The 25,216-nt window shown below is 30.2% G+C and overlaps 2 protein-coding genes across 4 annotated transcripts in view; both read right to left on the bottom strand.

The window, feature by feature from the left end:
- LOC136978578 (limulus clotting factor C-like) overlaps positions 1-25,216 on the bottom strand; it is a 225,199-nt gene that overhangs the window by 170,367 nt on the left and 29,616 nt on the right. The gene's annotated exons all lie outside the window — the stretch shown is intronic.
- PrBP (Prenyl-binding protein) lies at positions 1,034-23,541 on the bottom strand. Of its 3 annotated transcripts, none has more exons than XM_067274289.1 (7): positions 23,284-23,541; positions 15,920-15,982; positions 11,675-11,700; positions 8,486-8,515; positions 4,345-4,491; positions 3,644-3,749; positions 1,034-2,233 (listed from the first exon to the last, which is right to left on the bottom strand). In XM_067274289.1, exons 1-7 carry the CDS (start codon positions 23,322-23,324, stop codon positions 2,152-2,154), a joined length of 495 nt encoding a protein of 164 aa, XP_067130390.1. In that variant the 5' UTR covers positions 23,325-23,541; the 3' UTR covers positions 1,034-2,151. The 3 variants fall into 3 exon arrangements, with proteins under 3 accessions (XP_067130390.1, XP_067130391.1, XP_067130392.1); XM_067274290.1 differs by having other exon boundaries at positions 4,345-4,470; positions 23,284-23,540; XM_067274291.1 differs by lacking the exon at positions 8,486-8,515 and having other exon boundaries at positions 4,345-4,470; positions 23,284-23,539.

The raw sequence follows: 25,216 nt of genomic DNA, 5'->3' as shown, positions 1-25,216 counted from the left end.
TCATTTGAGCTCCTGTTTGCAGTTTGTGTAATGTAAAAGTGCGTGTGAATATAGAAAACCAAATATCTCCAAATTTCTTCTCTAATTTTGCATTTCGAAACTAAATAAATTTAGCCTTGTACAGTACCTTATTATACGTACTATTGACAGCTTTATTTTGAAACCTACTTAATTAAAGCCTTTGTATGTCAAGAGTAACTTCCAAATGAAAAAAAAAAAAAAAAAAAATACTCTATTTGAAATTATAAAAGGAATTCTGTAGCTCGAACTCGAAAGAACATGGTTTTCAGCGCGTGAAATCTATAGTGATCTTAGAACTAGGAATCCAAAATGGCGGCTCCATAGGGAACATTAATGTCCTGTTCTTATTTTAATAGACCTTGATTACAATTAAAAATATACTGTAAAACTTTTTTTACAACCGGGAAACTTATGCAACTCGTTGCTGGATTTTTTACATTGCATATTACAAAATATTCATTCATAATATTATAGTTGCATGTTTATATTAAATTTTCTATTGTAAGAAATTTAGACGACAAATTTTAGATCTATTTAAGTGCAATATTTTGAAAGAATTTTCAAAATTTAATTCGGCTTTGCCGAATCCATAATGGGCTTGTCTTCATTTTTTTCTTTTCAATTACTATTATTCCATTTGTGTGCAGACAAAAACATATCCTTAAAATTACGTAACGCATATCCTCAAACCTGTTAATTACAAGGAATACGGCATGGGTACTGAAGGTATAGTTTGCTATGCAACATTCAGAAAAAAATGTATCATTCTGTTACCCCAGGATTGATAAGAGAAGCGTTAAATAGTTTTTTTGTAAATATCTCCCACCTCTTGTAATACTATTGTAATGATTACCTGCATACCCACTCACTCAACCGCATTACATAATTTACAGGCAGCACTTAAACTGCTGACCAAAAAACAATGGCAAAAGTAATGGATTTAGAATAGATTTTGTTTACAAATTATGTAAACAAAATCTATGGAGTAGAAGAAAATATATTAAATACACACTCACTTTCATTCACTTTTATTGTGATTTAACATATACAACACAGCTTTTACTTGGGAAACATATTCATACAATTAAATAATTTAAAATAAACAAATATTCTGATGAAACTTTACTGCAATACTCCATTACATTAAATAAGTTCTCTTTTATATTATGTGATTAAAAATTTGGCAGTCGTGACTAAACTATCAATAAATAAAAGCCCGTGCTTATCTCTCACGAGCAGTTGATTTTATACTGCAACGAGTTTTAAATGAAAAAACTGTTGCAATGATCTAAACATATTTGAGCACAAGTCAGTCATGTGTGTTTTAATGCAAGTTTTTTATTATAATGAATATAACAACTTTATACCGTACTCAGCTGGATGCACTAAGGGTGGTTTTTCACAGTTCCAACATAAATACAGTATTTATATTATGAAATTCTATCAAGTTTTTTGTTTTGTAAATTGATATCACAATGTCGTTACAATAAAAACATAAATTAAGATAAATATTTAAAATTAAATCAATGAAAATTGTATTAGTTTGAATGTAGTTATGAAAATGGCATTATTTTTGGTAATTTTCACAATAGAAACTGTTCTTAGTTGTCAATATTGTATTGTATCAAAACAAGAATGCAAAGTAAAGCATACTTCATGTATAACGTATGGAAATAAAATACAAATATGCAACATCATATCAATCTATTTACATGCAGATGTGGGAAACTACAATGAAAACATTGTGCAATGTTTTTTTTTGTTTTTTTTTTTCCAGATACATTTAAGTATCTTGTACAGTACTTGTGATTACATAGGATGAGGCAGTTTTTAAGAACACAAATGTGTTTGGAATAAAATTAAACAATGGAATGTCGTATAATTAGTTGTTAATTTTTTTTTATGTATATAAAGTTTCAATTCATAACAATTTTATTTTTTATCTTATAAGAAACAATTTCATTTCTTTCACAGTTTGATTTTTTCCCTCATAAAAATCATAATACATCAAAATAGATTTTTTTCCCCATAATAATTATATTGACATTTATTGTGGAATGACCAAACTAATTAGGTGCATTAGAGTTCTTTCAATAAATATCCTTTCATGAGATATGTTGTTTATTTATTTTACACGTAGAAAAGACGAACTTTTGATGTGCTCACAAGCAAATCGTCATCGTAAAATTTTGTTTCTATGACAACATTGCCACTATAAAAAAAAAAGCAAATTCATTTATTAAATTTTAACAAAAATCAAAAACATGATTAATTAAAATAACAATGTAATCAAAATATAACTTGTCAAAAGCAGAAATAAAAAAAAACACATACATACAATTTGTATATAATATTTACTATTTCTATCCAAGCTAATATAGCTATTTTATATACAGAAGATAAATTGAGAGTATATTCAGAATTTTCCTGTTAAAATAATAGAAAATTCTTATCTGTCTTCAAAAACAATTTAACGATCCAAATCTTTAAACATCTTTTAGATAATTTAGAAGATTTCCATTCTGCCATTAAAGTGAAGTGGAAATCTTACAAACCCTGATCTTTATTTTCTGTATTATTTTTTATATTCAAAGTATGAATGTTTAGTTCCAATAAGTAAGGACAGGGATGCCCAAAAGAAGTAAATTGTTCTGAGACTTAAGAAAATTGTATAAGGGATCCTATGTTTTTCTGGGCTGCAATTTAAAAAAATTGTAACCTATAAATTACCACTGTTGTCCATTCATCTGTCTATCTGTCTTTCCTTAATCTCGAGAACAGAGTTAGATAGATGAAAGACGAGACCAGATATGGAAACCTCGGGAGCAGGGCCCCAATTAACTATATACAAACTTCTGATACAAACCAGAAGTCATGTTATTTCAATTAAAAAATTCTTAACTGAAAGGTGTTAGATAGATGACTGGCACGACTCTATTGTTAAAGAAAAGTATGATGTACAGGGGCAAGTCACTACTAATTTGAAGTGAAGAAAATATATTTTAAATTAAATAAATTGAAAATTGCAGCCCAAAATTGTGACGATATCACAATAATTGATTAATAATTGCTCGTTTCATTTATGTCCTTTAATACAGTAATTTAATTTGATGTAGAGCTCCCATTACTCTCTGTCTAGAGAAAGTCATACATTTGATTAGACAATAATTCATTAAGTTATCAGAGCACAGCTATATATGTTACACTTTTAAATTTTGAAAATCTTAAAATTAAAAAAAAATCCTTTTAAAGCACTAAGATTTGATCAATTTGTAATCATTACTTTAGGTGCAAAAACAACATTAAATTTTGAATTTTGTGTCATGCAATTAGAAGCATAATTCTATACAATACCAATCTTTAACTTTGTGATAATATTGTCGATCTTTTTAAAAATACAAAAAATCTCGATCTTAAATTTTGAGTTAGCAAAATGATCTCGAAACTACTTCATATCATATAGAAACAGAGAATCTAGTTTAGAAGAGTTGTGCTGAGATAAAAATAAAAGTAAACTTATCAACAGTTTTGAACTAAGGAAGTTTAACTTATTGAGAATCTACTTTATTAAAGTACTAATAAATAAATAAAAAAAATCTTGAAATGAATGATAAAATCTTACTTTAAAACATTTGCTGGCATCATTTGGGATTCAGGAGCAGCTTCAATAAGTGACTGCCAAGTATTAGTAGAATTTGGAATAACAAAACCAAACTCAAAGAACCATTCTGAAATAATATTTTACATCATTAAGAAATGTTTATCTTTTCCATATATTAATATTTTAAATTTAAATTGCTTTTTTTATGATAAATTGCTTTGAATGGATTAAAATTTGTATATTAACAAAGAAAACAATAATGTAAAATAATTTACGTAAATAAAATTTTCCTGAATTATAAAAAAAAATCATCACCACGTAAATTAATAAGTGCAAAAATGTATTTGTATTCTTAATATAAAGTTATATAATAATTTACGTAACGATTTTTAAAACAGTTATATTAAACAGTATTTAAAACAAAAATATAACTAAAAATCCAAACTATGACAATATCTGAATGTCTAAAATCATATCATGGCAATCTGTTAACATTATTGCTTCTTTAATTTTTTATAATCATAAATTCTCGTACACACAGTATTTTAAATATGAATTAATTATAAAAATTATCTGATTAAAACCTCAATTATAATAAATTTCAATTTATATAACTTAAATTAATAGATTTTTATAAAAATTAACTTCTAACTTTTAAAATATCTATTAATATATATAAATGTGTCTAATAATTTTTATAAATTTTGTACATCAAAAACAACCTTCTATGCATCTTCCTTTAAACAGAATCTTCTGTTCTAATCGAAATTTTTCTAGCGGTTCCACTGATGAAAAATTTAATTCTCTGGATACTGCTCTACATTTCAGTATCTTTTTGGGAACACGTGCTGGAAAAAAATTTTTTTTAGCTGCAATTATATTTTAAGAAAATAATAAATTATTAAATGTAAGAAAAAAATATGTTCATACTTATAATCGCTAAAAAGTTAATTAAAAATTAGAGATCTCAAAATAATTTAACAAATATTAAAAGAAAAATAAGTTTTTTAGAACCAAATTTTAATACAATCTTAAATGAACAATTTTTAAGTATTTTATTACATAATTCTTGAAAAATTATTCATTTAGATCTTTAGATGTAACTAAACATATGAAAAAAATTCAAATCGTAATATATGTTTACTTTTCTGATTTTTAAGTTAAAAATGTTTATAACTGCTTTTCCTCTCATTATTCCATTTTTATATACAAATTCTTTTATAAAACCATAATTTTTACATATTGGCTTTAATTGCTTATTTATTTTTAAACTTTCCTAAACCAATGATTCAAAAATACAGTAGAATCTCTATTATCCGGAATAATTGGGGATGAAGGTAGTCCGGATAAGGAAAAATCTGGATAATCGAAAAAATAATAATTGACAGTGGAAGACATGTACATGCAGTATGAATAATTTTTATTTGTCTAGATTTATATATAGCTTCAATATTAAATTACTTTTTATTAAGAAATTCAATTATCGATTTTTGTTTAATGCAAGCTGTTCTTTTTGAAGCTGCTAAATTGCGAATACTTTTAAGACATAGTTAAGACAACTTTTAAGACAAGTTGTCCTGGGTTACACTTTTCTTAGCTCTCAAACCACTTCATGGCGACATCTAAGCACTGAAAAGCTTCAGAATGTGTAGGACCAATATCTCTTACTTCGCAAATCTCTTCTTCATCTTCTCAATCTTGTTCATCTGAGGCAGATATTTCTTTAATTATTTCCTCATCATTCAAAATTTTGAATCCAGGATCGTTTGCATCGCAATTTAACCACTCGGTTACATCTTCTTCGTCACATTCGGCACATATTGAAATTTGTGCTATTGCTTCCGTAATGTCTCCTATACCACTTTCTACCGTGTTAGTGGAATTTACTAATGGTCTTTTCAAAATTCTGTTCCATGCATTCCATCATGTATGTACTGTACAACAGTGTCGCAATTCGCCAAGTGCAAATCAGCAAATTTGTACAATTTTTGTTTATTTTGAACAGTCCAGATAATCGAAAATCCGGATAATCGAGGTTCTACTATATGTTTGTTTTTTTTTTAACAATTTTTTTGTATTAATTTTGAAATTGATATTTCAGAATTTGTATAAAAAAGTAATAATAGTGATAATGTTTAAAAACTGAGAATTGCTTAGAATATACTCGTTTCATGTGATTAATGCAAAAATGATTATAAATAACTTTTAAATATACAATCTTAAAATGAAAATTGTATTCAAGAAATACAACAACAATAGTGACATAATATGGCAAATTCTTTAACAATTACAGTCCCAATAAACAAAGTAATTTATGGTATTCGTAAGGCAAAAATACTGTTTCTAACAGATGAGATAATTGTTGCATGCCTCAATGTTCAATAACCAAATTTGTGCACACGGTAGGTTTGGAGGTTTAAAAAAAAATTAAGAATTGAACTGCATATTGTATATAACATAACTGGGTACTCAATGTCAACAATTTATACACTAAACCTTTAAGCCAATGCATTCAACTTACTATAAATACTATCATTTTTGCCCTTACTTAAAGTTATTCTAAAATCTAGTTCAATTGGAAACTGACATCTTTGAAACAGCTTAAAGAAATTTAAATAAGGTCAAAAACGTTAGAATTTGATAAAGTTAAAAATGCTTGATTGAAAGTATATAATATATTTATTTTTATCCATTCAGTTCCTCCTTACTCTACTGCAGAGCTCTGCAAACAGTGCACCATGGCACAATGCCTCCAGAGAAGGAAAAGCACAATTTACAATGAGCAAATAAACATGATAAATACATGTTGATTCAAAAGAGAGAATGATTTGCATATTATATGTTTATTAACACTGATGTTTATAATAGTAGGAACTCTAACAAGCTTCAAACTTTTTCGCCTTTGGCAAGTTATATGTCAGTTGCCATATCAATTTTTGTGAAATGACAAGTAGATGATGTCTGTTGCATGCAACTAGTCATGGAGTCAAAACTCTGATCATGTGCTTTTCAAGTTAGGACTGCATGATACTTCATTAGGTGGTTTCATTTCCAGGTCATTAAGAAATAGCATTGAAATAAGAAAATTACACACTAATTTCAAATATTTTTATATCATCAAAAGTAATAAAACAGTAAATCAGTATCTTTTTGGTAGGTACTTTTGTAAATCCTATATTTTTTATATATTTTTACTTGTAGTGTGCCATGGAGTTCTGGGAAGTACCCAGACATGATGTGCTTGTTGCAGAACTGGTCTACTGTATTGTATTATTCTGTATTCCAATATTGTAAAAATGAATAAACTATGATTTCAAAATTAAAATTATCAATGTATAATTGTTAAAATATCAATGTATCCAGGGGTGGATCTAGGTTTCTCAGGGCATAGGGCTTATTGAAGTCCAATGGGGCCCCATTTTTTGTTAATACAAATAATACTCTAAATTATCATTATTATTATATTATTAACTATTTTTTACTATATAATAAGTGCTCATTGTTAATGAAAAAATATTAAAAATTTATGATGATAATTAAATGTTGTGGTCCCTTGACGCTTGGAGGCCCAGGGCTTTAAGCCCTATTAGTCCATATGTAGATCCACCCTGATGTATCAATGTTTAATTTCTTTTTGTGTTTGTTTAAGTTATGGCAACACAACACTTGGGTGATCTGCCTAGGGGATGCCTTCCAGGAGGTCTTTTTAAGGAAAATTAGCCCCTATTTAGGAGTTACAGATGTTGAGAAAACCTGGAAAACTCCAAATGGCCAACCCGTCCGAGCGAGGCACAAACCCACAACCAAACTCCCAGTGTCCAGGGTACAAAGATTGCTTGGCCACTGGTGGGCTTAATTTCTTTTTACTTTAACTATTTGAATGTCACTATGACTAAAAAATAATAAAAATCATATAAATTTAAACTTGAAACTGCAATAGAAAGTTGTATGTCCATAATACATGCACTTTAGATTTCAAAAGCAAGTCAATCATCATCTCACTATATTTCATAAGGCAAGTCCATATATGAACTGATGTATACTTCAGGTTTTGCCTATTACTAGACATTTAATTTTTTATTAATATAGAAAATTGTTTTTTGAATATTTTCAATCCGCCAGAACTGTAAGCTAATGATAATATTGTTAGATTAATGATTAACTTAGTTTCATGTACTTTTTCAAATAAATTTTCATTTAATGATTTAACAATTGGCTCAATTTTTTCCCATGTTATGTATCAAAATTGTTGTACAGCAAATTAAAATATCTTTAGATTTCTTCTTCTATTAACATATTTTCGTATATTTGAATCTGAATCTTTACTGTTAAAATATAATTCTTTGCAATAACTGACAATAATTCTGTAACTGTAAAGTTTTTATCATCAGGAGATTTTGTTGCCCAATTTTTTCTTCTGTAAAGTTTAAATCAGTTTCATCAGAAATCTGAATATTGTCATTAAAATCTCTCTTCTTGACTAGTTAATATTATAGTATGAAGAATTATACAACTATTTATTAAAACTTAACTTTAAAATTCTTCTTAATAAAATTTTCTGAGATCTCAGCAGAATCATTTATATGAATATTGCTGTCTTCAAACTTTGGGATTAATTTCAGTGTCAGATAGATAATACCCAATTCTATCCACAATATTACTTTTTCTGTAGTGCCATCTACATTATATTCATTCTTCTCAAATAACTAATTGTACTCTAAATTTTTATATTGTCTAACAGTTGTAATAAGTTTTAGTTGATAATTATTTAAATTTCAGAAAAAACTTTGAATATTTTTCAAATTTCAAAAATAAATATATTTTAGTTTATCAAATTTTGAAAAAAAAAAAAATTTATTAGACCTTCTCTTATAGGCTGGCAGTCTGTGGTATCTGAAAGAAGCAATATCAAAATAGTGAATATAATTACAGATTCATCAAGTTAACAAGTTTTATGAATCCTGTTATGCTGTAGCTAAAGAAGGATAGAGAAGTTTAACTATATCTCATTCCTCTAAAAATTAGGCAAATCTCTCTATTTTGGAAATTTCTACACTTTACTGTAAATAAAATTCATAAATGTAAATACACCGGTAGAAGTTTGTTAAACTGGCACCTACAGTACCAGAGTGGTACCAGATTATCCTGTATATCAAAGACTGAAATTAGGGAACGCTGCACATTCACTAATTCTGTCCTTATTCTGTTTAAATCTCTTAGCAACTTTTTCATCATTTCCAGCTAAAGCAGACTTCAGTAGATAATGCTGCAAAAACTCAGTTTCATTGGAACTTTGTATCTGATAAGGCAATAAATCATTACACTGTACAACTGCTAAAAAAACATTGTAGTGTTCCTATGCAGCAATATTGGTAAACTGTTGTTCTCAATAGCATATGATATTACTGTGCATGAAAGCTTCTTTTATTGACACTGTCATGCAGATGTAGTACGTATTGAATTCATGTTGAAACCTGTAAACAACAGGTGAATGCTTTTCAAGTCCAAACTTGAAAGATGTTTGCATCAACTTATTTGGTGATTGTGGCATAAACACACATTACACATTAGGAAAAAATCAGTCAAAGTATCCAACCAATCAAAAACAAGATGCTAGAACAAACTGAATAATTTTTCTTGATCACATTGCTCTCAATTCCAAAACTGACCTCCTGATATGTACCTATGCACGGCTGTACCTCACCTTCACATTTATTTTCTCATAGAGTCTTTAGCATACCACATGTCCAAACAAATTTTGATTTACAGAAAACTCACATGCAGAATTATTATTGGACAATTCTGGAATATTGGCTACTTTTCAGAGTGTTGGATTACTGTACATTCCAAATTATCAGGTGCCAGATTAATGAACTTCTACTGCATAACTTAATTAACATTTTAAAGACTAAAGTTCTTTGTACAATAAAGTATTTTATACTTTATTTAGATAGCATATCTAGAATAATACTGGTATAACCTGTAATTTTGATGTTTGTTGTAAAACTGCTTAATCCTTCTTTAGTAAATATTTAATAATCCATTATGATATATATAAAATAAAAACACATGTTATTTTTATTTGAACTTTAAAAATTAAATATTAAAACTACATAATCATTATGTTCAATGTACCAGCTCAGTGCTTCCCAACCTGCCATGACACACAAGTGTGTTGCAAGAGTGTCTTAAGTGTGTTCAGAAAAATATTAAATATTTTTTTTATAATTTTGAATAAGGTCTTTTTTAAAATTTCATTTATCTTTCATCTTTTTACTACAGCCAACTGAAGGGGAGAAGGAAGTATTCACTAAATGCTGAGTGTTGCAAAATTTGTGGCATTAGTATACACCCCTCACAAAAGTTGCATTCATTATGCATATGCCAGTGTATCAATTCTGTGGAGCTTCTATAAATGTTGCAGCTTACCAGCTTAAAGACTGATACTAGCTCTTTATGCATTGATTCAAATAGTCTCTTTATTTTTATATTATATTTGTAAAATTGTGAGTTTTTGTGATTGTAAGTTTAACTTTCTTATTAAGAAAATTTTTAAAATCAACCATAATTTATTTTAAATTATGGTGTGTCACAGAAATCTTATTAAATGCAAAGTGTGTTACTAATCCAAAAAGGTTGGGAAACATTATACCAGATTATCAAAAAAAAAGTTTACTCATGAGAAATAAATCAAGGGATTTGTAACATTGAGTTAGATTTGGAGATACTATGAACCTACAGAACTTGTTGCAACAAGCATGTAAATTTTGAATACGTAAATAAATATTTACTACAGATTCAAGGGATAATATTTAAAACTCTAAATAAATAAATTCGCAAACCATCCTTACTTAGCAAGACGAAATTTGATTCTTTTCATAGTTAGATGAAAAGAATCTACAATTATCTCATGATAAGGTGTAAATTTCAGTAAGACTTATGGTATCTGTTTTGTGGTATATTCTGGCTTCAATATGACTTTCCTTGAACTGAATATTTATGTCAAAAAAATGTGCTGCGTTATTACTTAATTGCTCTAGTTTCAGAGAGAGCCCATATGGATTATTGGTTCATGTGATATATTGCTGAAGGAGAATCAAATTAACATATTGAAAGCAATCAAAAATAAAGCATTGATATTAATGAAAAAATCTTCATACAAGGCACAAATGAACAAATACATTAAAACTACCAAATGAAAGTGGATTAGTGATTGGTACATAGATAACCTACAAGAGTCATAAAATTTGCATGTACTGCAATAACTAAGAAATTTAAATAAACTAAGAAATTACAATTAGACAGAGTGGTAGTTACCTTACCAACACTCCAAAACTATTTGAATTTGTGAAATCACAAATTGGACACCTCACTAAGACTAATTATTGATAAATCCAGATCATCAACATGTTTATTAGAGAAAAGAATACACAATGCTCCTAATTATGCAAAATGTCTTCAAATTTTTCCATGGATAACTTTGTTTATGAAAACTCTTTTAGTTACACACAAATTCCATGGACTACCATTAATTATAAAGTTTTTAAGCAAACTGCATATATTGAAAGCACAGATAATTTAGAATGTTCTTGTATAAGCTTTTGCCTTAATTCTTAATCTTTTTCTTTAACTTTCCACTATAGAAATTTTCTGAATCAGTTTGTCATTTCCACTTATTAGTATAAGGCATTTTCAGTTATTGTAATACTTAATTTAAGTATTAGCAATAAGCTAACACTATATTTGAGAATTTGTGATGCGTGACGGGTCAGCTAAGTGACACCAACTCAATATCACCAAACTCTCATGCTACTTCTGTAAGTACACTTTTGTCTTATCACCCAATATTCTTATAAGTGTAAATCTACTTAAATATAAATATTTTGGCAATATTTTTAGAAATTACATATGTTAATAAACATAAATACTTCTCACATATACTTGTAGCTTTCTTACTTAAAAATAAAAATAACCATGCATTTCTTATAAAATTTCATTATTATTATTATTATTATTATTATTATTATTAAACCATTAATAAAATTTACTTACCTTCATGCTCCACTTCTGGTTTAGATCTGAAAATAAAATTATATATATATATAGTTTTAATAGATAAATAATAGATTTACAACCTGAACATAAAACTATAACAAAAAACTGAAATTTAACAGTAAAAATTATATAAAATCATATGTTATATGCCAGATAATTTCTTGCAATGTACCACTTTGGACACAGGTGCCATCCTTGGTGTAATGTTATTGTAAAAAAAATTTTTTGGACTGTCTATTGACTAATTCTGGCTATTTTTCAATTAATGTTTTATTCATTATTTTAATTTGTTGATTTGTTGAACATATATTTCTGAATTAATTGTTTATACACCCATAGGAGTGGTTCACTTATTCTAATGAAAAAAATGAGAGAGAAACCACACACAGCCTTTTTCCCATGATAAAAAATGTGTAGCGCATGAGTCTGCTGACTTTATTATTCTATCACGTCACACAAGATGGTGTTAGTACAACGTACATTCTTAATAGAAACCGCCAAATTAAAGCCAAATTCAAAATTCCACCACTCAACAAGATTAAAAAATAAAAATAAGAATATTATGTAAGACGAGATTTATTACTCCCTACTCGAGTAAGAAATTGTAAGAAATCCTTGACCCCCAACAACCCCAAAATACCTTAGGTAATTTATGAACAACCCCTAAAGGAAAAATATGATGTACAGAAGCAAGACATTACTGATTTGAAGATGGAAAGCATATATTTTAAATAAAATAAATTTAAAAAATTGATTAAAAATTGCAGCCTGGCATGGGACGATGTCACAATAAATATTTGCTCATTTCAATTCTATTGGTCTCTATGTTGAAGGACGCAGAAGAATGTGCAATACAAACAGAAGGAAAAGTAAACTTCCGTTGACTTTTCTCTGTTGGTAATTCTCTCAGAAAAAGGGAATTGAAGAATACTAGTAATGTGCAAAGTGTTGCACACTAAACCTAAATTTAGTATCATTTTCTCTTCTCTTTTCCCTTCTCACAAAGTATGAACTGGCTTAAATGCAATCTTTTATGGCATACCTGTATCATTTTGTTGGTGAGATTTGTATCAGGCTGTAAAAGTGAAATTTAGAGATTTTAATTTTTTCTATAAACAACTAGGAAAAAAATGTTCTAAGTAAGTATATAAGTACAAGAATCAGGATGCATTTCATTACATATTTCACTGGGAAATAGATACATCAGCAATGTCCAACAATATGAAACTTTTGAAAAACATGTTTACATGCTATTGGCTCTATCATTTCAAAAATGACCACAATGCAATGAAGGCTTACAATCTCATTTGCAAAGCATTTGGCAAAGACTTGCTATGATTGGTTTGAAAAATCCAAGGATGGAAACGTCTCCTTCAAGATTAACCCCATCCAGATAGCAATATCACCATTGATGACCATGTTCTCCTGCAACTGATAGACAAATAATCCATGGTTGACCACCAGAGAATTAATGCAACTTGAGTGTTCCCATACACTCCAAAAGTTGACAAAGTCAGATACTACAATGACAACATATCAGCACATAGGGCAAAGATGACCTTAGAGAAGCTGCCCAATCTGGACTGGGTGATTCTACCTCATCCACCTTACAGATCAAACTTGGTACCAACTGATTATCATTCATTTTGCACCCTGCAGAACCATATTGCTAATATACAGTTCAATGACAATATCCACATGACAATGACACTTAAGACTTTCTTCAAAGAAAAGAAACTCCTACTTATTCTATGCTCATAGGAGAAAATTGGCAGTAAAAGTGGTGAGATGGAGATGTGATTGATATTGATAGTAATTACCTACAAGACTGAACTGTAATCATTGCTGACTTAAATGTCAACAAAATTTTTTTCAAAATGTCTAAATTTCATCTTTACAACCTGACAGTTGCATATTAGAGTCTGTCAAATGGATTTCATCAGCCTTCTCTGAAATAACTATCAAATCCATTCAACATTTCCCTCATACATCTTACACATGGCATGTTTACCAGCCAATGATAACATCTTGCTTCTCTGGTTTTCTTATCCAATTTCATAATACACATCTAAGCCAGTATGTCAGCCATTACTCCAAAGTTATATGTAGCAAAAACAATGCTAAACAAGCATCACAAACAAGCAATAGCATTCAAAACAACTACAGTGGCATCCAAATAGTGGCTGATGCTTTGTAGGTCACAAATTTTTCTTTTATTATACATTTAAGTGGAATACCCTGTATTAGATGAGCATAATTTTGAGTAATTTTCATCTATAATTTTAACATAATTTAGGAGTAAACACAAAGCATTCTAAAATTTGGAATAATTTGATAATTCCTGATGGTCACTGAGTGATAAAAAATAATTAAAATTGTATGTTTGTTCTCTTATTGACTCCTATCCAAGATACTTCTTATATATCTTGAAAATATGTTACTAGTGTCAAAAAGTAATTGAAAATAACGCACAAAAGCTATTAGCAGTTAAAAAAAGCCTCCTTTTTCCATATTGCTTTTTTATTAGACTATTCAATCATTTGAAAATATAGAATAATACCATTTCTCAGTAACCTATCAACTATATTGTATTTTCACATATATAGACCACATACATGTATAAGCCACACCTAGTTTATGAAACAATATATTTGGATAAAAATCTTAGAATTCCACCAAGGGATGAGAATATATACACAGGTATAAACAAATATAGCAACACTGCAAATTTCAAGCAGGGATGACGTGATGGTTAATGCTTACTGTTGAGTGCTTGCTCAGTGCATGTTAAACATGGGTCAAGTGAGAGAGTTACATAGCAAAGTTTAAATTTCAAGTGAAGCATTATGCACAAGAAAATAAAAATCGAGCAGCAGGAAGTTTGTTAATTTCTTCATAGATAGTCTTAAAAACATTAATAAGTAACACTGCATTTTATTTTCATTGTATATAAGATTATATATACAATGCACACACACTATACAAACTAAGAAAACATCCAACATTCTCTGAAAGCAAGAGAGATCTTTCTAGGACAATTATGTCATCAGCAATACTAAAGTCTCATTTAACTCTTGAATCTGTAAATAGAACTGATTAAAACTATTTTAATCAATGTCCAACATCAAGAAAATCAAGATTGCCTTTGAGATTAGAAGATCTTCAACATAATATCTCTTAGTTCATTCAACTGGTAATTTTATGATAAAAAATTGAAAGTTCTATGAGCTAATTCATTCATTACATTACAAAATTCAATACTGATAATGAATCCCTGTTTTACATCAACATCCTAAATGATAATGGTATTCAATGAATTATTTACCTATAAACTGGTGTTTTGAACTTGGGTGTGCTGAATTTGGATAAACTAACTGATAAGTAATAATGACACTATGCTTGTATCACATATCAATGTACCAACTGTCAAAAGTTTTTAGTCTGACAAACATTGAGACAACCTTCTAGTGAATCCACAAGGTTCTTAAATTAATTTAGCTAATCAAATTACAAGTTGAAATTATTAAATTAGCTGGAAGGGAAATTAATTACACAACTGAAAAATTTCTGAAGCAATCATGAAAGTATTCACAATAAAATAATAAAATACTAATGTTTGTTACATAAGCTCTTTACTTAGTGCTATTGGGTGACTGTCTTTAGAATCTATATAAAATTACACACACACACCAAAACTTCACAAAAACTATCTGTAGTATAATATAAGTACATTATAGATTAGTAATGACTGAAATTTTATCTATTAATGAAACTATTCATTAGTTGATATCATAAATACCCTAATGACAATTTTATTTATTTAAAACTTCATAAATTGGAATAAAAATATTAGAAGATAAGCAGATAATTTTGCTGGAATTTATGAAAGTTATTTAATTAGATGAACATTTTTAGCTTTCTTAATAGGCCAGCTTCAGGTCATATATCAAACCAATAGAACACAACATTATTAATAGGATGCATAGGCATTTGGCAAGTTTTACTTTTAGAATGTAAAATTATCGAATGTCTATGCATTCTATCAATAGAATGTTGTATTCTATTGATTTATGACATATGAAAACATTCTTCTAATTCATTTTGCTAGAATTCACATTTAAATGCCCCTATGATAACTAATTGTTAGTATGCAGATCAAGAATATAATCTAGAAAACTAAGTTTGACTACATTAAAAATCATAATTAATCTACAATAACTATTTTATTACTTGTTTACTTACAAATCATCTGATCCTTGCCACAAAATCTTTCCAGTATCGGCATCTCGTAAATTCATCCAATTTCTGCATGTTAAGAAAAATCCCACAAATTTCATTTGATTCATTGCTATCAATAGTTGAAAACTTTTTAAAAAGATAGATAACTAATACAACATTATAAATTATATTTAAAATTAGTGTTTTGAAAAAAGTTAGTTTCTCTAATATTCATTTTAATGGTTATAACTTGGTAATCGAGCTTAGTTATAATGAACATGGACATAAGTTCACAGACATAATGAGCATAACAATTTTAATTTACATGTAAATTAAATATCTTCAACAGTATTGACGTTATGGGAAAATAAAGCAATCATTAATTTTAAGCTTTGTAGATAAAAAGACTAACTGAAATTGGGTATATTATTAATTAGTATTATCTTTAATTATGAATAATTAAATTATTTAATATTAATTATATTGTAGTTTATATAACTACTAATAAAAATACAGTGTAATGTAATTACTTATATTTTTGAATCAACTTATTTAAAATTAAAATTTAAAAGCTAGATTTCACTAATCATCAGTGGCATAGCTACAAATTTTGCAACCCACAAGGCATCCCTACAAGTTTGCACCCAAAGCAGCCATCCATTCTCCTAGTTGTCACTGCTTATCACAGATATAATGAGTAACAGTTATAACAAGAAAATCTTGCTGGACCCCTAATGCTTATTATAACAATGATTAGAGTTCTGCAAATTCATACTATACAAGGTGTGACAGTTTAATTGCTGGAATGCACCTTTAAAAAATATACATGCAGAACTTTACACTAGTGGCTACTGTCACCTTCAAAGTACACTCTTTGTGCAACCATACACTAACTTAAATGGTGTTCCCATTTCTGGAACTCATTTTCCAGAATATTGTTGAGCATCTGTCTCACATTCTTTTGGTTATCAGTTATATTAAAAAATATTCATCCTTTCAGCACAGCTTTTAATTTTGGAAATAGTCAAAAATCACAAGGAGCAAAGTCAAGTGAACAGGCAAGATAATATAGCTGGGTAATTGCTTTTTTTTGCCAGAAAATGTCACACTATGACTGACACATTGTCATGATGAATGATCTACTTGTCAGGCCACAGTTCAGGTCTTCTTCTTCAAATAGAATCGCATAATCTCCGCAGTACTTCTAAATAGCATTGTTGGATTGACTGTCCCTATTTAATGAATTCTTAGTGGACTATTTCTTCTTTGTGATTGAAGAAACACACCAGCATGGTCTTAAAATGTGAGTGTGACATGCATGCTTTTTTAGGGTTTCATAGAATCTTCACCATATGCCACTTGCAACAGTTGTAACATTTCAGTAGCACATTTGACAATTTTCACAAAAAATTGAATATTAACATTACTCTAAATTTTGGTCACTCATTTTTATATCAGAGTGCACACACAATTATTACCTTCCCAATAATTAACAACTAGTTCTATCAGCTTGAAATTTATGCACATATTAGTTCAAACATTCAAACATCAATGTGCATATCATTTCGATATAACTGTAATGACGACACTACACGGACCTTGTATATATCAACATTTTCATTTAATAAATAACTTTGATTTCTTAACTTTAATAAATAGCTTTGTTATTTAAATTGTCAAAACAAACAAAAAAACACAATTTAACTTGACAAATTTTATTCTCAATCAATTTCAATTAATGAAAACTTTCAGTAAATGATTAATGAATTACATATTTTAAATTGATTACATTTTTAATTTTCTTATAAAACAATTGTTTTACTTGAAATTCCTTTGCATTAAGTGGATTTCATTATGGGTAATCGGTTGAGATGCATCTGGATTCCATGCTATCAATAGCCATTATGCTTTAACCCACGGATGGGCAACCCACGTCCCTCAGGCCGCATGCGGCTCGCAGTAATACTTTTTGTGGCCCGTGTGGCATAAAATATGAATAAATATATCAATTTCCCAGCTTAATGAAATATTCAACAAAAATTCAAACGTTACTTTCTACAACTTATATTTGTGAAAAGTTTTTTCGCAATGAATTTAGTAAAAATTAAAACAAGAAACAGGCTAACAGACACATCAAAACTAATTTAAAACTAGCGGTGACTAATATTTAACCAAATATTTCCGATATATTACGTTTAAATTGGTGCCAGAAGCTATATTAAGTATACATATGCTAATTTATAATTATATATGAATAAAGAATTGTGATTTACCGACAGTTCCCCCCTCTTTTCTCTTGTGTGCAGCCCACGTCAGTTCAAAAGTTTTGAAATGCGGCCCTTACGTAGAAAAAAATTGCCCATCCCTGCTTTAACCAATCACAATTTTGTAAACATTATCTTTTTGTCACGTGACTGCAACCCACTGTTTTCCAAGCAAAGCACATATTTTTAGTATTCTGTAGCCAAATCTTTTTGTTATAATGTCATCAAAGAAGAGACAATGCAGCCAGCAAACTACAACTTATTAGTTAAAACACTTTGGCTCTAGCCACAGTCAGATTTAGGCATTTCGAGGTCCTTGAAACTGTGTGAGGCCCCTTACCAACACTTTACAATTTTAGAAATCAATCTTATAAAAAAGAATTAACATAAATATATTAAGTTTAATAATAAATGTTTTATTATTAAAACGTATTTGCAATATATCATGAAATAAGGTACAATTTAAAAAGAAAAACACTAAAAATGTCATTTTCATCATTTTTGATGGCAAAAAAGTTACTAAAAGCTTAGAAAAGCTACCTATAAAAATCAAATAAATTTTATATTAAAAAGAAGAATCACTAGAAATGTAATATAAATATTATTGGTTATTAATGTAATTAAATACTAAACAAAATAAAAAGTAAAGTACGTATATTTTATTGGTTTGTAAAAACAAACATTATTACTGAATTTGACTTCAATTTTCTTTTTTGTAGAGATTTTTGAGTTCCCTCGAATCTCGAGGCCCTAAGCTACAGCTTGCATAGCTTACTGGTAAATCCAGTCCTGGCTCTAGCTTTTCTCATAATTGATTGCATAAATGTAATAGTAATGGTTTCGGAAGACAACAAAGTTCTTTACTGTGTGTATCATTCAGCCAAAATAGCATTATCTTGAAGACGAAAAACCAAGATTCACGACATCCAATGCTAATTTTCTCTATCTTAGATTGCTGGTAAAGTAATATTGTCCTTATGCCTTAAGTCACCACATTCTTTTTACTTTTGTTACGTTCCTAACAGCACCTTGAGAACGACCGATAAGAAAAGCTTAGTTATCACACATGGCTATGGGAACCAAGAATGAAAAGTATGGCTCAGAATAGCATTTTCACAGTTGATTAAATGAAAATCACATGGTTCTGATAGAAACTGGGGCCTTATTCTGATACTTATACTTATCTCTCATCTCTTCTTTCAGAGACAAATGATGTCAAAACAAGAGACGAAATTTATCTCTCAGAGACAGAGGTAATTCTAATCGTTCATAACAATCTTGTCTTTGTCATTGATGTCACAATTCTATTAGGTTGATTATACAAGTTCAGGTTACCTGCACATACAACACAGCATAGAACTTTAACCAATGAAACTGTTAAATTTTCAAAAATGTAGAGTATGAAATTATAGATCATGTGGTAAGGGAAGCACACATTCAAATAAAGCACATAATTTTGATAAAGATACTTTTTTTTTTGCAATGTTTTTAAATATTGTAATGTCAAAATGTCCCAGGTAACATTGTCTCTTAAATAAAAATTTTATTAACCTAAATTAGAAAAGCATACATATTTAGGGAAATTAGTATAATAAATAAATTAGGGAAAAATTAGTATAAAATAAATATTAGTAAATAAAATATTTCGAAAAATGCTTAGAGATAGATAAGGTTAACAGCATATTCAATAGTTCAGAAATTGATGCAGGATAATTAAAAAAAAAGATGGAGTCAGTGGTGTTTCCGAGTAACCACTTAAAAAATCATAAGCGTTATCTATCTCAAAATACTCTTCTCTGAGATAGAAAATGTTCCCAATATGGTTGTATAAAGTGAGTAGCATCCAGTCGTCCACATCGGATATAATGAAATTGATGCTACAGACAAAAGACCGGTCAAAAGATGACTATCCACTCGTCTCAAGATGAAGAATCTTTGAGAGAAAAAGTCATCCAGAATCGAATTTGGAGAGATACAGCGATCTATTGAGACATAAACAAACGATTAGGCAATCTGTGACCAGCTTTTGACGTAAACATCGTCTCTCAGAGACGAGAGACGATGACCAGAATATAGCCTCCAGTTTTTATCGTATTTGTTAGCTTCACGATACAACTCGGAATAGGTACCCAGGCAATGCATTATACTTTGAGCTCTGGAAGTTTTAAAAAGTTTAAGAGTTCCTTTTTGTTTATGCACAGCGACTCATCATTGAGTATTGGGACCTTGAATAAGTTCTCGCTGTTTTTTCGTAAAAATTAATGCTTTATTTAAAAAAAGTCATAAAAAACATATCACTGAAAGTATTGTCCATCACTAGCCACTACTTTCTCCCATCGTTCTGGCAGCATTTGAATTCCACGTCGGAAAAATGATACGACTTTTGAGGCTATCCAAGAATCAACCCAATTTTTGGCATCTTCATAAGAATGGAAGTGCTGCTCAGTCGGGCCATGTGCCATCGATCGGAACAAGTGATAATCGGAAGGGGCAATGTCTGGTGAATACGGCAGGTGGGGTAGGACTTCCCATTTAAGTGTTTCCAAGTAGGTTTTCACCGGTTGTGCAACATGTGGCCGAGCATTGTTATGTTGCAAAATCACTTTGTCATGTCTCTGCTCGTACAGTGGCCGTTTTTCTTTTAATGCTTGGCTCAAACACATCAATTGTAGTCGATAGCGATCTCCTGTGATGGTTTCATTCGGTTTGAGCAGCTCATAATAAACTACACCTAGCTGATCCCACCAAATGCAGAGCAGAAGCTTTGAGCCATGGATATTCGGCTTTGCCGATGATGTTGATGCATGGCCAGGCTTACCCCACGATTTTCTACGCTTAGGATTATCGTAGTGAATCCACTTTTCATCCCCAGTCACGATACGATGCAGAAAACCTTTCCTTTTCTGCCGTTGAAGCAGCTGTTCACACGTGAAAAGACGCCGTTCGACGTCTCTCGGCTTCAACTCGTACGGCACCCAATGTCCTTGCTTTTGAATCATTCCTAATCCTTTCAAACGTTTTGAAACTGTTGTATGATCAACTCCTAATAATTCTGCAAGTTCAGCTAGTGTCTGACATGAGTTCATGAAGTAATGCCTCCAATTCTTCGTCTTCAAACTTTTTCGGTGCGCCAGAACGTTTTTTTATCTTCGATGTCAAAATCATTATTTTTGAAGCGTCTAAACCAATCTCTGCATGTTGTTTCTGACAGAGCATGGTCACCGTAAGTCTCAACAAGAATTCTGTATGCTTCAGCTGCAGATTTTTTTTGAATAAAATAGTGCAATAAAATTCCCCGCAAATACTCTTTTTTTGGCACAAAATGCGACATTTTTAACACCACGAGAAAAAAAGTTGTTAACACTTTGGTGAAATGACATATACAGTCAAACCTGTTTTTATGCGGGGGATAGGGACCGCATTAAAAAAAACGCATTAAAAAAAATCTCACGAAACTTCACGAATGGCTGTAAATAATAGTTTTCGCAACACAATTAAAAAAATAATTTTTTTATGCGGTCAACAGGGACCGCATAAAAAAAGTCTCACATAGAAAATAACTCAAAACCGTACGAAATAGAATTTATTGACAACAGATGTCAGCACTTGACTGCATCGTCTGGTCTATCGTCTGTTTTACATATTTTTGTCCAGGTGGTGTTTTGTTGACTTAAAAAGTAAATTATTTCATTTTTCGCATATTCATGCAATAATATTACTATAATAAGTGCATTTATGCTATAATAAGTTTATTTAGCTATAATAAGTCAACGTGAGACATGACGAATCGCACGAGACTAGTCGCCAACTATACCGCACAAATTAAAAATTCGCATTAAAAAAATCGCACAAATAAAAATCGCACATAAAAAGAGCGCATAAAAACAGGTTTGACTGTACTAGTTTTCAAGGTCGCTTACTGTACTTCCTTACAGATGCATCACCATCTAAAAATACACGCACACAGTTCTAGTAACGCCACCTGCTGTAAAACAGCGAGAACTTATTCAAGGTCCCAATAAATAAAAAAGTCCCCACCACTGAACATTTTTACACCCCCTGAAACAAGCCATATATTACTTGGAAAAAATAATCACCTGACTAGCTATTTAATGCATAATTTACACACAATCCACTATAAAATGTGAAATATGTAATATATAAAGTTAGCAGAATATCAAATACAAAACTGGTAAGAAATATTTTTAAAGAAATCTTATATATTAAGAAAAGTGAGAAATAATTCAAAATAAAACTGTTAAGTGTCTGTAAAAATGGCCAAAAGCCGGGATTCATAGGCTGTGTTCGGCAGACTTGACAGTTCCAGAGCCGTCGAGTATTTTTCTGCCGAATACCCTCTATGGTAGTGGTCTTTCGGAACAAGTTTGGTGTTTTGACATCACATTTGGTAGTGCATTTCATTTACGCTACCCATCACTATCCGAAACCGACCAAAGAGGCTTTTAGTTCCAACACAACGTCACTCATTGTTCAGCAGATCCACATTGCTACATAACAGCTACCAATTTGCTCAGTTACAACTGTTGAGTCTGCCGAACGCAGTCATATTTAACATATTGGGAACAGAAGGCACAAGAAATTTGCTTCCTATTTTTTTCCCATTAATTCACTGGCATCTACTACTAGTTCTTTTGTAAAAAATAAATAAATTATACCGCCTTTGGGTTAATGTTACTTATGGTTCCAAAATGGCGGCTCGTCTCCGATTCCAGCAAATAGCAGAAAGGAAACAGTGGGGGAGCACGTTCTAACCTAACCTAACCTATTCTAATAAATTATCATTATTATTACCAACAAAATTATTAGAGGTTATTAGGTTAGATTAGAACGTGCATCCCCACTGTTTCCTTTCTTCTATTTGCTGGAATCGGAAGCAAGCCGTCATTTTGGAACCATATATAACATTAACCAGTCTTTGTTTAAATTAAGTTCATAAACATGTGAACATCTCTTGAACATTCATTCAAGAGATGAACAGTGTGAATAAATGAATGACAGATCAATTCAACTGAAACGTTCGATAAATACACTTATTTACCAAAATAAAAACAATTTCAATACCAAAATTATAAATTAAAGTTAAAATAGTTATAAAAAGGATACAGTTTGAATCCATTCAAAATGTCTTCAGCTTTTGAAGGCATTTCGGAAAATTTTCAGATAAAATCCAGTATTGCTTTCCTTGAGAATATTCTCACGTCGTTGTTCACAATTAAAATTGAAAACAACAGAATAATACTTAAAAATAAATTGATAAAAGCGTAAACAAACCGCTGTCCGGATGATAAAAAAATTTTCGATCCGATCTCAAACTTGTGTATAGTACACAATATGTCCGCTAAGAGACGCTTTTGTAAAAGTTGGTTATATAAATTGAAAACGTTATTAACACGTTATCGATTATATGTAATTTTTCCAAGCCGAAACAGATATTCGTAAATATAAATTTTAAAAATAATTAGTAGTGTATCATATTAATTTATGTTTTGAATTTAAATTTAAAAGTATATAACTGTTTCGTCTGAAATTCAACTTCAAATTACAATGTATTTCAATACTTATAGGAAATAGTTGAAACTAAAACATAAAAATTTTAAAAAATTATACAATAATATAACAGCATGTGAATAATGCAATATACAATATAATCTTTGAGTTATATAACATATTGGCATCATATAACACTACTTTTTTCGGCTCTTTCCGCCCTATGAACACATTATTTTTTAGCAAGCAACACAGATGGTAAAAGACGAGACCTGCATATCCGAGAACAAATCGCCTATTAAAAAATTCCCGTGGAATTGAGCGCCCAGATTAGTTTCCAGGTCCTTCAGAGTTGTAGATTGAGACTTCAACTGCTCAGCCATTCGGCCGAGTCTAACGTCTTATGTTACTTCATGGAAGAAATTTTTGATTAATAAGAAAAACTGTTAAATATGTATAATTTAAATAAATAAATATAACAATATATATTTATTTTATGTTTTCTCCTTTCATTTTACCATCGGATGCCGAGTGGCTAAAAACCGCTGAACACAGGTTGTTGGTCGCGGGTTCGCGCTCTCACCAAGGGCGCTTTTGAAAATTCTAACTGGCTTTAACGGTAACTGCCGGTAGTTACCAAGACGTTTAGAAAATGTGACCTAAATAACCAACCGTGTTTCAAAATCATTGTTATGACCTCACTGGTTGTCCTGTGGTACCTACCGAAGTGGTCACGGTGACAAAGCGTGCGGTAGTTACTACGGTACTATTGAATTACAAGATGGCAGACACATTGTATCGTGTGACGAATGTGGCCGTAATTTTAAAAATGTAAAGGAAATAAAACAACATTTTGTTTCCCTGACTCAAAGCGACCAAGATCAGAAAGCCATATCCAAAATTTCAGATGAGGCAAGACATCATGGAAAATGGCAAGCAAATGCTACGAAATTATTGATTTCACACTATGGTTATAGTGTGGTTGTCTCATCTGTTATCTCAAATATATTTACTTAGAAATTCTTACAATAGGCAATAGGATTGAGATATTTATTATCATTCAACAAGCTGTCTCTTTTATCGGTTACCTTTCGCCTTCAGTCCGAGTCAGACCTTTTCAAACTTTCTGACCTCATCCATTGCCGCTCGATCGGCCATTATAAGCTGACCGAATTAGTGAAGGCCTTTTTTAAAACTCTTTGCCCCCAATAGGAACAAAGAAGGCCTCTTTTTAGCAAACCCATTATGGGTTCAGTGAGGCCCACAATGGTGCGCCGGATGGTGAGAGACGGGGCCCGACATATCCGGACGGATCACCCCCTAAAAATTCCTGGGATTTTTTTCACCCGTCTTGATTTCTCGGGTCTCTCAGAGCGGTAGGCAGCCATGTTAACCGCTCGGCCATCCGGCTGTACCGTAAAGGGCATAAATAAAGAACAATGCCCACAGAACAAAAACAGCACAGGAAGTTTTAAAAAAGGATCATAATAATAATTATTTTAGATAAAATAATAGACGATTTTTATTAATTATTAATGCTTATGAGTTA

The sequence above is a fragment of the Centruroides vittatus genome, unplaced genomic scaffold (genome assembly GCF_030686945.1).
Source record: "Centruroides vittatus isolate TY-2023 unplaced genomic scaffold, ASM3068694v2 contig_546, whole genome shotgun sequence".
Lineage (NCBI taxonomy): Eukaryota > Metazoa > Arthropoda > Arachnida > Scorpiones > Buthidae > Centruroides > Centruroides vittatus.
The sequence above is the reverse complement of the archived record's forward strand: the minus strand, read 5'-3'. Positions and strand labels throughout refer to the sequence as shown.